Raw genomic sequence first — 16,134 nt, 5'->3', positions numbered from 1 at the left:
GCCTGAAGAACTCCCAAGTTGGTGACACCACATGGAGAACTCAAAATTGGCAATACAAGAGGAAGAACCCCGTCCTGGCAACACAAGATGAAAGACTCCGTATTGGCAACACAAGATGGAGAACTCCAAATTGGCAACACAAGATGGAGAACTCCATATTGGCAATACCAGATGGGGAGCTCCAAATTGGCAACACAAGATGAAGAACTCCATATTGGCAACACAAGATGGACAGTTCTAAATTGGCAACACAAGATGGAGATTGCTTTTTCCTTGTTAGCCTAGCACTGCTTTCACTGAGAGGACAGATGAACTACCATGTGCTACAGGTGTCCTCTTGATTAGTCTATAAGAATCGAGATGTCCAGCCCTCACGTCGCGCCTGAGAAATTGGTGGACAGCGGGACAATGTTGTAGCTGTACTCCTTGGAGACAGAGTTCTTGACCATCTTGGCGGCGTGCGTGAGCTGGAGGGCAGCGTCCGGATGGGAGGTTCCCGGCAGCAGCGTGCACTCACGCTCCAGGAGGCTGGAGATCCCCAGGAGCAGTTCCTGCATCCCAAACGAGAGGGCTGCTCTTCTCAACCTGTTCAGCTCCTGCAGTCACATGACACAGTCACATGATAATAACAAAAAATGAAAATCACATTGCCATAAGATCAACAACATGGAACAGTGAAATGATAATCATACAAGAATTACACTCACATTGTCATATCATTTGGTAACTACAACATGACACAGTGAAGTGAAAATCACATTGTTACAAGTACAATTTCATTGTATTGCAACTTCACATGCAATTTGCCCAGGTTTTGACTCTGGAATACTGTATACGCCAAATATTTCGCGAGGTTTTTATTTTCGCAAATTTCGCAAGTCAGGGGCTATTCGCCAATTCAAAGACACGCGAAATTATTGACTCTGATCCCGACATAAATATGACGTGCACACATACAGTTCTCCATTCAGCACTGTCTTTCACAATTGCGAATTTAACAAATCGTGAAATCGTCGGGAAGTGCCAATTTGCAAAAATTTAGACTCGCTAAATATATGGTGTGTACAGAATCTTACTCTGAAAGGACCCATATGGCAGTAGTATATTAGTGCAACATTATTCCTATACTTCTATTGACAGCAGTACACTGCGCATCAAATTCTCATCTGTACAAGTAAGCCAGTACCATGTTGTTTGATCTTGCAGTCTGTGTGCAGGTATTGGATTATAATCAGCTTTAATTTATACCCCACCAGTCAGCGAGGCACTGCCTGAACATGACAGCTCTATCCAAGTCAAGTTTCCTGTCCGATATATCTCATACATGCCTATATGCAGTACCAAGAGTGTTAGGGGTTTGTTTGTTGTTTGCTTGTTTTTCTGTTTTTACAAATAGGTGTGACTGAAGAGGAAATAAATATGTGTGTCCAGGCTATAAAAATAGAGGACATCATACAGTGTAAATTTAAAAATATTTTCATTATGATTGTAGCATGCATGATCACATGAACTGTCAATGTCGTTGATTAGAAGGAAGCATGTGTTCAGAATTTAAAATTTAAGCAGGCCATCGAGGTCACATTTTGGAAGAAATGGGATCAAAAATTCTACATAACGATGCCTCATTCTACTAACATGTAACACAGAACTAATTTCATGATCACATGTATACTATACATAGATGACTCCAGTTATAGCAACGTCCTTGGGACAGGCAGTTTTCTTTCGTTATACAGAAATTTTGTTACAGATGAACAGTATAATTATGAAGATACATAGATTATAATTTTGGGACCTGAATTTTTACTTTGTTAATGTTGTATCAAGAATTTGGTTATAACCATGTTTCTCATAACAGGAGTACTAGTGCACTGTATACATTTTCATGGGGCAATTCCGTGAGCATGACCTTAAACTTATAGCCAAGGCTTTGGGGTGCGTACCTTATAAAACACTGGCGTCTTGTCTGGCAGCTTCCGAGCATAACGCAAGATCTTCTGAACATCAGACTGAATATGCAAAGTAAGAAAATATATGATGTTACACATAAACATGATATTATTTATAACCATAAAAGCTACACATGCACACACACTACACACATCTATGTACCTCATGTGCACACACCAGCATTATGTATATCCACCAGGTTTGAATACAGTTAGTCGTATTCTCTATAATAATACACATAAAACAGGTTTGAATATTCTCTATAATAAGCTATATAATGAAATTTGCAGAATGGACCATGGCATCACAAGATGCGACTGATTGGCCTACCGAAAGCTTCTAGGCTGTAAATCTTATGCAGACTGTACACAACATATGCCCTTTTGGATCAAAGTGGGTGACAATTACTGCAACTGAATACAGAGTCAAGTTTCAATGTTTGTGAACAGCATTTCATCAGCCACAGATTATCTATAAAGCAAGAGAAAGGAAAGTGGGGGGAGAGGAGAGGGACTCAGTTAACCCATTGAAGACGAGTTCCCAGTATACTCTGGCAGGTGTCTATGGGAAATGCATGTTGTAGCAAAATCAAACCGTCCTCAATGGGTTAAAAGTGAGTAGATTCATTACCTGCAAATTGCCCGTCTTGATCCACACCACCGGATTCTGGGCATAGCTCCTCTTCTGAGCCGGTCTTACAGGAAAGGGGGTCTTGTTGTTGTCTCCATATGGATTCTCATCGAATGCTGCCGGGTGGAGGGCGAGGGGTATCTCACATTATACTAATTGCCTCAGTTTCATGTCTGTTTTTACTTTAAAACGTCTTATCGTAAGTCGATAGCTTTTTTGTTTTAAATGCAAGATCACTAACTTTGCTTCCTGAAAATAAATGAATGGTACCAATTTCTCTGTCCATTGCAGTACTCCCTAATTGTAAATTTTACCACTTACGGAATAGTCTGAAAGTCTTAATTCGCAAAAAAATTAGACTCACTAAATATATGGCATACGCAGGATTAAAGGGGCATTCCAGAAGATCTATATAATTTCACGATCATGTATTACATAAATTGGCACAGCCACATATAGTTTGTGGAATTCACTGTGGTTCTTGAACAGATAAACCAATACTCTGAAAAACCCAAAACATAATACACTGAACAATGACAATGACATAGAAGCTCATATATTCCAGTAATACAGCAGTGTAGTTCTGTTACAATACCAATTATTGCTTAAAGGGACTGTACAGTACTGGCTGAGGTGGGGATTCAGGTTTATAACATTCCTGAGTGAGATAACGAGAAACCTCTTATGAACTATAAAAGAGCATTTAATTTTAAGAAGGATTCAATGTTTATTTGATGAAAATTGGTTTTCAAATGGCTGAAATATCCAAAAAAGTGATAATAATAAAAGGCGACAGGCCACACCTTTTATAAGGATCTCTTTGTTTGACTTTTGTTTCTGGATATCTCAGCCATTTCAACACCGATTTTCATCAAATACACTTTTGATACCCCTTAGAATTGCATGCTCCTTGACATCTCAAAGAGTGGTTTCTGAATATCTCGCAAAATGTTAAAAGCTAAATCCTCATCTCAACCAGAACTGTACACACCATTTAACAAGTTCTCCTGCGTAGACTTCATGCATGGCAGCATGCTTTCTTCCTTTGTTCTGCTTCCTTGAGCACCCAGCCATGCATTCTTATGTGAAGCTGCTATGTCATCATCCTTGTTCCTTATGATTTGTTAAATATTTTGAAAACATTCTCATTCCTCATCCAAATCACTATAAATTCTGAAACTCTGTACCCAGTATGACCAATTTATAAACGTTCAAATGCAAAACTCTGAAAATCATTTGGAGGTCTCCTTTAAAACGCTGTATATCTACACTCATGTGGAATGGACATACAAAAACTCAACGGCCCGAATTCTCAAAGCTGGAATAACTATTCCGCGGAATAGTTATTCCGGGGAATAAGTTCTTCCACCTTTGAGAATAGATTCCGGGTAATAAATCGCGTCATTTTACATCACAAGGGCCTGATTTGCATAAGAGGCGTAATAAATCGGCGGAATAAGCGGTGTAATAAAGTTATTCCACCTTTGAGAATTCGAGCCAACATGTCTGAGAGCAGTGGGAGAGAGAGAGAGAGAGATAGGGTAGAGATAGACCTACCAAGACAGGGCCCAAGTAGACTGGTCTTCCCTAGCCAGGACAGGGGGGTGGACCCTGGCTCATACAGTGACAGCATCATGTTGGATTTCTTCTTGCTGTCAGCCCAGGAGTACAGCATGCCGTACCAGTCCTCTCTGTTGGTGAGGCGAGGATGAAAATAATCGTAAACTTTGGTATCATTTTCAATCATGAGCAATTATCTATTGATAGCTCAGCCAAGATTTGGGAGTAGGCATCCCTCTGGTCTGTGGCCTTATTCTATATTTGTAAATTGATTAATACTTAACCAGAAGTTTCAACGGTGAGACAAACAGATGTATGAGAAAATCATGAACAATAAAGTAAATGCAAGCATGATGAGGTATTCCTAGCATTGTATCATGGGAAGAACTTCACCATACACTCCTTTCCCTATATCACAGTATGTACTGTTGCTGCTTGCATGAGTACAGCTCAAATTCACTCATCAACACCAGTTACTTTCAATACAGTCGGGTGACAAACATCGCACATATACTGTAAACATCAATATTTTTGCCTAATTAATTTTTCACGCTGAGCGGCTCAAAATCATATTCACTGCTTGCGTTAATTTTGCACAGCACAATTGTCAACCCATTCAAAATGTGCAAAGAAAATTGTGATTATTTTTCCATGGGTTTTTGAAAATTCAAGCTAGCCAAAGTCGCACAAAATATGCGAAAATAAGAAAACGAATGTACTGCGAAAATTTCTGCGTTTCAGTAGGAATGAAATGAACTCCACATTAAACATTTGTGACCTCCTGACCTCCTGTGGTCAGGCAGTCATCTTGTTCAGGACAATGATCTTACTTCTGAGTTGTCCTGATGAAGCAGTGGTGACTGTAGATCCTGGAGGTAGGTGCAATCAAGCACTATAAACTAAGAAACATTCATGACAGGAAACTGTCCTGACCTGGAGCCGATGTCCATTTTTGTGGTATGAAACTTTCGCAAACTGCTACTTGCATTCAATGCACTGCGTTGACAAAACACTTTCGCATGCATTTTCCTCTAATGAATCTTGGCTCCTCGCAAAATTTGCAAAAGTTTCATGCGAACATTTCTGGTTTTGCAGTAGTTGCCTAAGTAATCTGCAAACAGATCTTTGGTAGCCATTCATAACCATTCACATGTCGCTTATGCTAGAGGTGTCAGGTTGTTTTTTGAAATTTGTATGGTAATGCAATAATGAACTCAACTTGAGAGCAGGATTGTGGTATGTACTCTTGATTGCCACTGTCACATGCAGTGATTCCACAGTTATGAAAGATACCCAGCTGACCGACTGATACGTACGCTATCTGCACCATGGCAACCATGTTGTTGACCTTCAGACTACCATGGAGCAGTACACAGAAGCTGGGAGCCTTGCCTTCCTCTGTGGACACCGCCGAACTCGTCTCATCCTCACCCTTTTCACCTCCTCCATCTTTACCTTCGCTGGATTTATCTACGTTGGTTTACAATGAAAGCAAAAAAAAAAATGATGGGTGGGGTTCTCCCTCGACACAGGATGCACACTCTATTTGTGGAATTGCCTGACGGACACCCATATAATTGTGACGTTATCACTGGCTGACAGCTGAGAACACATGTGGAAACTTGAACAAACAATGGGCTTCGTTGAGAAAGACAGTCTGGTGAACATTTGTCATTTCAGAAACAGAGTAATAAGAGCCTGCACTCTGTGCAAAAAGGTGCAGAAAAGTACAGAAAAATATCTCAAAATTCTTCTGAAACATATCACAAGAAACATCATCAGCCATACACAGTAGCCATATAGTATACTATAGGGTACTGACAATGTCAGCATGGAAATTTCAGTCTTTTCTTTTTTTCTGGACTTATGTTTATTTTCTGGACTTATGTTTATTCTGTGCTCTATTTCGAACGCAGAGTAAAATGGCTTCCATCACTCACTAATTGTTTGTGATAAAGTAGCTTCTGTTTGAGCACATCATCTCTATGGCTCGCAGATCACCATCTGTTTGACTTCACTCCTTAACCCGTTGAGGACGGTTTGATTTTGCTACAGCACGCATTTCCCATAGACACCTGCCCGAGTATACTCGGTACTCGTCCTCAACGGGTTAAAACTCAAGTTAACTCAAACATGGCTGAAAGTTTCTCCTTTATGTGTAATTCTTAAACCATATCATATTTTTCAAATCCATATATATTCATCTGATGGAACTCTGATCTGGGCCCCGTTTCATAAAACTTGTTATCAGTGACAAGTTGTTATAGTTGTGACAAGCTACTGAAATCATTGCATCCCAATGGCTGAGAGCAAATTTGTCGTAGAAATGAGGCAGTTGTCACTGAATACAAGTTTTATGAAACAGGGCCCTGATCTGATCCATTCATTCAGTCTTTCCATTTCCAACAGGAACATATAATCTTTTTTTTTTGTTTTACAGAAATTGAGTGCATAAAGTAACATAACAATGTACAACAAACAAAATTTTTAAGTTTGTAAAACATTTTTAGTATAATTATGAAAATGTTGGAAATGGGGAGGTATGCTAAAAAAGCTTGTAGAGTGCATTTCCCTAAATGTAACAATACAAAATTACATGATTATAAATTACATGTCTTGATTAATATACTACCGTATTCAATATACATGAAGATACTAACCCCTGAGATTAATTGGAATGACAAGATGTCGAGAGAGTGACGGTGGGCTTGCAATGTCCACCATGTCCAGGAAGCCGAAGATGTGGAGGTCACTGCCAATCTCCTTGGAGAGGACCTCCGTGTCCTTCTCCACCGCCGTGGTCTTGGGGCGGGGGAAGAGCTGCACGTCGGAGCTCAGGTTCCCGCAGTGGAGCGTGGTGCTGAACATGCTGTGCTGCGACTCGGCGTACTTCAGGAACATGGACTGGACGGACTTGGGCGAGAGGGTGCCCTCCACCGTGTGTAGCTGCCCGCTGCCATTGGCATCCACCAGCTGCTGGTAGTGGAGCAGGGTGTGGCCCTGCTGCAGCTCGGCCTGGCTAGCGACGAGGAACACTTGGAGCTCGCTGGGGAAGACAAACGGGAGGGGGTTCTTCTTTGGGTCCACCTGGACGTTCATCTCAGCAAGCATCTGACATAGGGAGCCCGCCCCAATCCCTGGGTTGCCATCGGTAACCAAGATGATCTGTAGGTGGCAGAAAATCAAATCATGCAGTTGGGGGGGGGGGGGCATTCTGTTTTGATTTTGGTCTCTCAGACAGAAGACCCTGAGTTAAAGTCTAGCTTGATGAATTCACCTTAAGACAAGCTATTTCACCCAGCTGCAAGAATGACTACCTGGCTGTGTTGGCATAATGATGATGGCATGACCCTCTGTAAAAGCAATAACAACTCTAAAAAAGCCCAATCTTGCGTCAATGAGCCTATACTAATATGATATCACACATCAGTGAAACAATCACTTCAATCATGAAGATTATTTATCAGTCCTTGCAAAACTTTCAAGATCTGATGTAAGTCTAGTTATGCAATTGCTCAGAATTTTCATTAAGTCCGTGATCTGACGATAATACGGTGCATTGCAAGTGTGTACAGCTATTCAACAAGCTTTCTGGTTTAATCTGACTTGCTTCTTCAGGGCAAAATTCTAACAAGAACCTACCCCTTACTCATTGATTGAAACCAATAATAAAAAATCATTTATTTGCATTTTTTCATTATATTTTCACTACCATAATATTTTACATCGAGATAGCCTGAAATAACATCTTACAATATACCATTAAGTCATTATCCTTTGGTTGTCAGTTGCAAAGCATAATGGGTTTGCGTATTAAATACTCTTTACAATTTGCAAAAAAAACAACCTTTGAATAAAAGGTACAAGATATATCATCGAAGCATGTGCACAAATTACAAACTGACCTGTCACTTAACCCATTGATGGGATAATTTTGCTACAACATGCATTTCCCATAGGCCGCTGCCCTAGTATACTCAGGACTCGTCCTCAATGGGTTAAAACCGTCATGGAAAACCCTTTCTTTCATGAACGATATTGCATATATGTCACATATAAATTATCATGCACAAAAACAACTGTTTTGAGGCATGCTTTTCCTGTATGACTGCTGAAACTGTATTCTTGTAGTGGATATAGTAACTATCTACAAAACTGTCTATCTCACAAAATCATATGAGCATACAACCTTGTGGGGAAAAAAAAGAAGACAGACAGCTAACCACTGTGAATAGGGGGTGTGGTGAGAAATCTAGTGGCACCATATTTGGTCAGCAAGCACACATCCAGGCTATTCATGTACAAACTGACAGGACATGTGTATTATAGCTGGGGACATCATCAACTCCAATTTGCACCTGGATCAATGCACATACATATCGCTAAGACATAAAACATTTCATATCTTCACATCACAGAAATGATTTGGAACCCCCCCGCCAAAAAAAAGGGGAAAAAAAGGAGAAGAGATTTATATCTACTTTAAAACAACAACAACAACAACAACAACAACAACAACAAAATCTTAATAGTTCTGCTAGCCCTGTTTGGGAGATTCAGAATTGCTAGCACACAGGGTTCAATCTGGAACATTTGTTTGGCTGCAATAAATGGTGAAGCATATAACCAGAAGGAGATGAGCTTGTTAGCCACTGGTTGCATTGGTACAGGTGACCACTATACTCAGGGTCTTTGTTGCCTTGTTTCTCACATAATACAGGTGGTCACTATAGACAAGTCTGACTGTATCTTTTGCTACGTTTACACCATGTTCCTGGTGGCCACGGCAGGCCTGTTTGCCTGAAATGTAGTTTGCCGTAGGTAGGTGAGATATTCCCCTTTTTTCCCCTCTGTATTCTATTGTAGACTTGTTCATATCAGTCCTCACTTCAGTGAACATGTACAACTGTAGCCATCAGAATGCTATTTTCATGGCATCTGGTCAGGCTAAGCTAAACATATTTCCCATTGCGTCCCACTTTTCAGACTGCCTCCAAGTTTTGTTACTGCCTATTACTGGTATGTGCTGCCATGTTTTGTGGCATTCACCCTGTTTTATTATGACCTACTAGGTCTCTCATCAGCACTGTGACTGCTGTAGCAAATTTTTTGACAGTTTAAAAATCTGACACCGCATCTATGGCAATCTGGGCCTGTCGCGTTTGCCCATCCTGTCTCTCCAGTGTCTCACGTCCATTCTGTTTTGTCCACAGTGGCCTTAAACGTGATTACCCTGACCCTGGGAACGTGGTGCAAACACAGCATAAACAGCTGGTTCGATGCTAGAAGTGTCACCTGGAAGGGGGGGGGGGAGATTCATAAAGCTGTTCTTAAACTTAGGAACGACTTAAGAACGACTGGTGATCAGTTCTTGCACTGAATTATGGAAATTCTGATAAGCATAGCACATCAGAACTGATCACCAGTCGTTCTTATTAAAGTCGTTCGTAACTTTACGAACAGCTTTATGAAACACCCCCTGGAATGGCTGGAGGCAGCGTTACCTGTACTGGAGTAATGGACCCCCACTCTTCCATGACGTACGTATTAAGCGATGTCAGGACGGTGTCCAGCAGCGTCTTGTCATACGTGTCGACGGACTGCACAGCTCTCTGGTGGATAAGAGAATGGATACCGCCATGTGTAAAGCTGTACGGAAGACAGACTCTGTGACCTTTGTGTTTAACATTAGTTATTTTGGCGATATGTACATGTATCAAGGATATGTAATTATGGGGGAAAATAAAATCTCGAATACGTCTTTGCCTAATGAAAGACAGATACAGCTACGACTTCACATTCCATTTTCAACAGTATAATAACATTGATTATGATCATTCAACACTGGATTCTATGACATGTATGATGCACACATATCAAATTTACCAAGGTCCTAGACTGCATAAGACTGCAACATGACTAATAATAATATTCCTGCCAAGTTCTTGCCTGCACTATTATATCTACAAATGGGTCACACACACATACATATAATACACACACAAACACATATACAAACACCCACATTTATTTAGTTGTTTTACCTTGCATGCAATATTTTGCCAAGTAAATGGTGCACATACAGTTGAACAAGTACAGTGTAAGAATGATAAAGAACTAATTGTGACTCACAAAGACAGTGAAATACCAATAATCTAAATCTCAAATGCACAGTTAAACCTTACAACTGGTAGATGTTTTCAGTTTCCATGCAATCATGGATGCAGGGCTCTACACAAACTTCTCTAGTAGCCTGTTTGGGCCACTAAAATCTTCAAATCTGAAATTTTGGTGGCTTGAAAAAAAATGAAGTATCCTGAAATAAATGAAAATATAAAAATTTATTTTGTGTCTGCAGTGCCTGATTGGGCCACCAAAAGATAGCCTTTTTAAAATGTGGTGGCCGGACATTAATTTCTATTATATTCCACATTCTAAGAATGTTGCAATAGGATTGGTCCAGAGCTGATCACGTGATGAAGCGTAGTTTTGCCCATCACATCACCTGAGAAGAAAAGTTCGTTACACTCTATGTTGATAGTCCCTTTTGTTTCGCTGATCTCCACACAGTCCACACAGTCCTAACACAAGATGAGTACGCGCGAAATAAAAGTGCGTTGCACTGTGGACTATCATGTGACCTAGGTCACTTGATAGTACACAGTGCGACGCACTTTCACTGCGGTGCCGCGCGGTGCTCGCAGCAAATTCATCGTTAAAAACATCTACGCGCACACGTAGCCTAAGCCTTAGGGATACCTAAAGACAGCTAAAACGGTTTCAGATGTGGAATAAAATGGGAATTTCTAGGACCCTAGATGTGGAATATAAAGCAAATAATCAACTTTTAGTTTCAGGCAATGAGACAAGCTATCACTTCCTCGGCGATCTGAATGTGTACGCTATCTTTCCTCGGCTGCGCTTCGGAAAGATAGCTACATCCAGATCGCCTCGGAAGTGATAGTTTGCCCCATCACCTTCACCAACGTTGATTATTTGCTTACTGGCCCCAGGCCACAGCCAATGCTGAGCCCTGCATGTGTCCATGATGATACTGGTACCAACATGTACACCTATATAATTTCAGTAGTGCTTGCTATAAATTGCCCTTCAAACGATCATGTGTTGTCTTAATACATCTGTAGCTGTAGACAAGTTTCAGCAGCATTTGTCTGATGCAGCAGCCATCCAAGCAATAGTAGGGACTTTTCCACTTCAACCTCCTGGACGTGGACGTCGAGGTAATGAAGTCATTTTAAGGAACTGTGCATGCTCCAGGTTCTCCAGCATGTCCAACGCAAGACTCGCAAATGCGTCTTCTAAGGATTTCACGTCCCCCTAGATTCAGGATGTGAGTGACGTAATCGCTTATCGCACCAACTGCCAGCCCGCCAGAAGGGACGGAGCCACGATGTTATAGCAGTACGTTGTGAACGGCGTGCATTGAAAATCGTAGTGGGTGATGACACCGCAGATATAACATGTGGACTACAACATTTTGGAACCGCTCTTGTACCGAGAAAGGCATCCACGTCTACACATTCGAAAAGTCCCTAGTATTAAAGCTGGTTGATCTGCCTCAGCGCACCACTGAGTGGTGGTTGTGCACACTTTGATTGTCAAGTGGATACCTTATAATATTGGTTGCTGGTCATGTTAGGCTGGTCATTGCTTTCTACATTGTTTTGAGCTACACATTTTCTTTGCCGGGGACTTCCTTTCTGGGTGCTTTGGATAGGCTATTATTATGGACAGGTGGTCACTAGAGCAGGTTTGACAATCTTACTAAATGATTATATGGTTAGAAGTGTCCTAGCATTTGTGAGAGTTTATTCCATTTCTTCGACCTGCTGATCTTGACCAGGTTGACACAATGACAAATCAAGGAATACACAAAATCAATTGGCAGCATTGCGCTAGGAGGCCTACTGCTTGACAGAAAAAAAAAATTATTTGATTATCGGGTCAACATTTTGATTTGTTTTGTTTTTTCTTTAAAGCATGCCATCATTTCTTTGTAGGGTAGAGCTTAAAAAAGGAGTAAAACCGAGCAGAGAGAGCATCATTTAAAAAGTATGGACACAGATTACTTTGTGTGAGGTTATAAAACTGGTAATTTTAAAGGGATGGTTTTTATTTAAAGGGTTTTAGTTGAGATGAGATGGGTCCCACCTTTTATAAGAACCTCTTTGTTTTTGGATATCTCAGCCATTTCAAAACCAATTTTCACCAAATAAACTTTGAATTAATCATAGAATTGTATGCTCTTTCATACAGTATTTCATAAGACATTTTTCATTATCTCACACAAAGTTGGAATCTGTGTAAGCCCCATCTCAACCAAAACTATACCATCCCTCGAAGGTTTACTGCCATCACAAAATTACACACCACATCATTTCCAACCTTAAAGTCAATGACCTCAAAATGAGGCAGACACACCCTACTTTTCTCTCTCTATGAGTCTTTCTAAATGATACAACTGTGGGAGAACACATGAGGGTCTGATCCAAAAATCAAGAGTGTGCGACGGGACGGAATTTGAATGGGTTTTTTATTTAAAACAAAAAAAGGTTAAGTGTTAGCAGCCATTTATTACTGCAAATGTGTTAAGCTTACATGAAGACATCACACTGCACTATGGACAAGATCGGCATCTGTTTTGTTTCCATGGTAACAACATATATTATTAGCGCGACGGGACGGACTGAAAAAATCACTGGTTTTTGTGAAGAAGATTCAAAGGAGAATTAATTCAAAGTTAATGAGCAATACAGACCATGTCATGTGGTGTTTGTTTGTCAATGTTCCAAACATCACTTGCACAAATAGAGAAACATCTAGATCTAATAGATTTTATTTTTTAGGTAATTTTCTCCAAAGCTGTTGAAGTCCGTCCCGTCGCGTGACGGGACGGACAAAAGTGAACTATGTACAAAACGAATGGGAAATTCTAGAGAATCGGCTAATTTTCATCAAAATGTATTTAAACTTTGGAAAACACAGTTTTATTACATCTTAATGTAGATTAAGCACACCAAGATTCAAACTATTAATGAATGCTGAAAAATTTGACCAAAAATTATTATCATAAGGCGAAAAACTCTCATTTTACAAGAATTCTTATACTTTTGGTACAGTAATCCTTGATATTTTTTCTCGAGGAAAATTACTTCTCATAAATGAAAATGTTGCAATGACATTTCATTTGCTCAAAGATTGAATCTTTCCATCAAGATCTGATCACCAATGCAAAGGCTGGAATCAAAAATTTTACTGCCCTGACGGGACGGAATTAAAAAAACACACTGCTTTTTGAACAAAATAAAAAAAAAATTGTATCAACGTTGATGACCCAGACTTGCCATGCAATGTGACATTGTTTTCTACTAATATTCCCTACATTCCTTCAATGAAAAAGCTATCATACAGATCTAATGTATTATAGTTTTTCAGTAATTTCCTCGAAAGGTGTTGAATTCCATCCCATAGCGCAATAAATGATATGCAAAACAAAATTAATGATATGCACAATGTACAAAACAAATGGGAAATTTTCAACACTGACTAATCTGCATCAAAATGTGTTCAAACCTGTGGTTAACACAGTTTTTATAACATTTTAGTGTAGAGTACTAAGATTTTACTAAGATAAGTCTTTTTATTCTGTTCAAGTTAGGGACACTCTTTTTCTAGCCCATTGTGGTATAATAATTTTGTCCCATCACACCTACCATTGTTAACATGTGCAGTCCGTCCCGTCGCACCTACCATTGTTTACATGTGCAGTCCGTCCCGTCGCGCCTACCATTTAGTAAAGTCCGTCCCGTCGCGCGACGGGACGGACATTATGTTGGACAATGATAATTTTCTTATGAATAGAGAATTATTTGATTTAGTGTCATGGATATAGAGCCCCACTAATTCATTGATACATTGTGGAATATGAGTGACCAAACTCAAGTCTATCATACAGAAAAAATGATAATTTGGTGTCAAAGTACTGAAAAACATGTTTTTTCAAGAAAAAATGAAGATTTTGACCCAAAATTTAACTATAATGAGAAAAATGAATACCAGATATGAATTGCTCCTAGGAAGGGTACTCTATGAAAAGAATCGATGTTTCCCCTACTTTTGTAATTTTTGTTCAAATTACTTGAAAAAGTAATGTCCGTCCCGTCGCGCAAAGAGGGCGCTTTTCCTGTTTTACCGTTAATTTACGGAAAAGTCTGACATCAAATATATTAGACATGTACTTTTCTGAAAACTGCAGATTCTCAGCTTTAATATGATATATAACATGAAATACAAGTGTCAATATGAAAATTTAGTCCAAGTGAACACTATTTTTGGATCAGACCCATGATAAAGCCAGGATATGGTACAGACTTTTACTAGCAACAATGACAGAGCCACCCTAACTTTTTCGTCGCTGAACAATTTTATGCCATAGTTCTAAAGAAAAGGGAATGGGATTACTTCATGCGCTTTACGTCACTGGGATTAACTCATACAATGCACTACAGCCTATTATACATGAGCAGAAATGACACTGCCATCATAACTTTGCATTGTTAGATGATTTTATGCCACAGTTCTAAGGAAAAAGGTGAAGGATAACTTATGCAGTCTACATCTTAGGGATAAACTCATACAATGCACTACTACTGCCTAAACATCAACCGCCGTAATGACATCGCCATTCTAACTTTGCATCGTTAAATGATTTTATGCCATAGTAATAAAGAAAAAGGAGAGGAATAACTTAATGCAGTCCACGTCATAGGGATTAAGTCATAAAATGCACTACAACTAACCACCAACAATTCAAACTCTTTTATGAGCCAGAGAAAGCGCTGGTCTAAAGGTTTAATAGAAACAAGTGGCTTTGTATCGAAAAGCTCAAATATAATGGAAAACACAAACAATGCAGCTTCCTGTGGAACAGTCCGTTAAAGAGTGTTCAAAAATCTGTAAAAAAGCTGTTATTTTCGTGTAAGTTTAATTTTCACAAATTTCACGAATCACTGTTCACCTGCGAATTCAACAACACACAAAAATATCACAGAGAGGCATTAGTGCACTTATGATGTAACCTCAGTGCCAAATCGCCAAAAACAACATGTCCTCAAAATGTCTACGGTCTCTTTACTCACAAAAAATTATCTGTACATGAAAATAACAGCATTACAATATCTGAAGTATATCCCTTGCACCTAAACCTCAAGCCCTTTCCATTTTGACTTGCATTTTATCTACAGGTAGTACTGATATAAAAAAAAAATGAATAAGATCAAAAGGTGAACATCCATTCAATCCTTGGTCACACCCAAGTCGGGTTGTTAACTTGCCATAACAAATCATGAAATTTTGATCCGTTCAGAAAGACGTTTTAAGGATCCTTGTGTGAAACCATCACCTAACACTAAGTCAGCTTTTTATTGACCTGTGGGGATCAAGCTCTTTACACCTGATGGAGTCTGGGCAGAGAATTTGTACCTTCAACTCGTTGTGGTCTCGTGTGAACGGGACGAGAACTTCGTAGAGGGAGGAGAAGACAACGAGAGAGCAGAATTCCATGCGATCATTGGCGGTGATGTAATCAAACATGGAGCAGAGGGAGGTTTGGGCTACCGAGCGCCGCGTCTCCGTGCTGGATGCGTCTGCCGACGAAGTCGTCAGCGGCCGCATCATGGACAGCGACGCATCAAGGATGACGACTGTCGGCATGGTGACGGGATGCAGTGAGTATTCCCTCAGGGGATAGACTGAAAGAAAAAAGATGAACTCAATGTTAGCACACAGATAACCTTCACAATGTAATATTCCCGATGTGTATTGTACATCCTTTCTTCTTTATATTTCGTATGACATGCTATAGCTTCACAGCAGATCTAGATATCAATGAAAATTCCTCCAATTTACAAAGAATGTATTGAATGTACTCGACTACCATTTGGGCCTTGTATCACAATAAACTTGCAATCACTT

General features: G+C 39.8%; 1 protein-coding gene across 1 annotated transcript; it reads right to left on the bottom strand.

The window, feature by feature from the left end:
* Positions 1–371: 371 nt before the first annotated feature.
* On the bottom strand, positions 372–15,873 carry LOC139721698 (integrator complex subunit 14-like). The gene is made up of 8 exons (XM_071633029.1): positions 15,643–15,873; positions 9,645–9,752; positions 6,801–7,305; positions 5,457–5,610; positions 4,138–4,271; positions 2,581–2,696; positions 1,944–2,009; positions 372–596 (listed from the first exon to the last, which is right to left on the bottom strand). Exons 1-8 carry the CDS (start codon positions 15,871–15,873, stop codon positions 372–374), a joined length of 1,539 nt encoding a protein of 512 aa, XP_071489130.1.
* Positions 15,874–16,134: the final 261 nt, after the last annotated feature.

Source organism: Diadema antillarum, unplaced genomic scaffold (genome assembly GCF_040938485.1).
Source record: "Diadema antillarum isolate AM-2024a unplaced genomic scaffold, OU_Dant_1.0 scf00000147, whole genome shotgun sequence".
Taxonomy (NCBI): domain Eukaryota; kingdom Metazoa; phylum Echinodermata; class Echinoidea; order Diadematoida; family Diadematidae; genus Diadema; species Diadema antillarum.
This window is presented reverse-complemented; position numbering and strand designations above follow the sequence as displayed.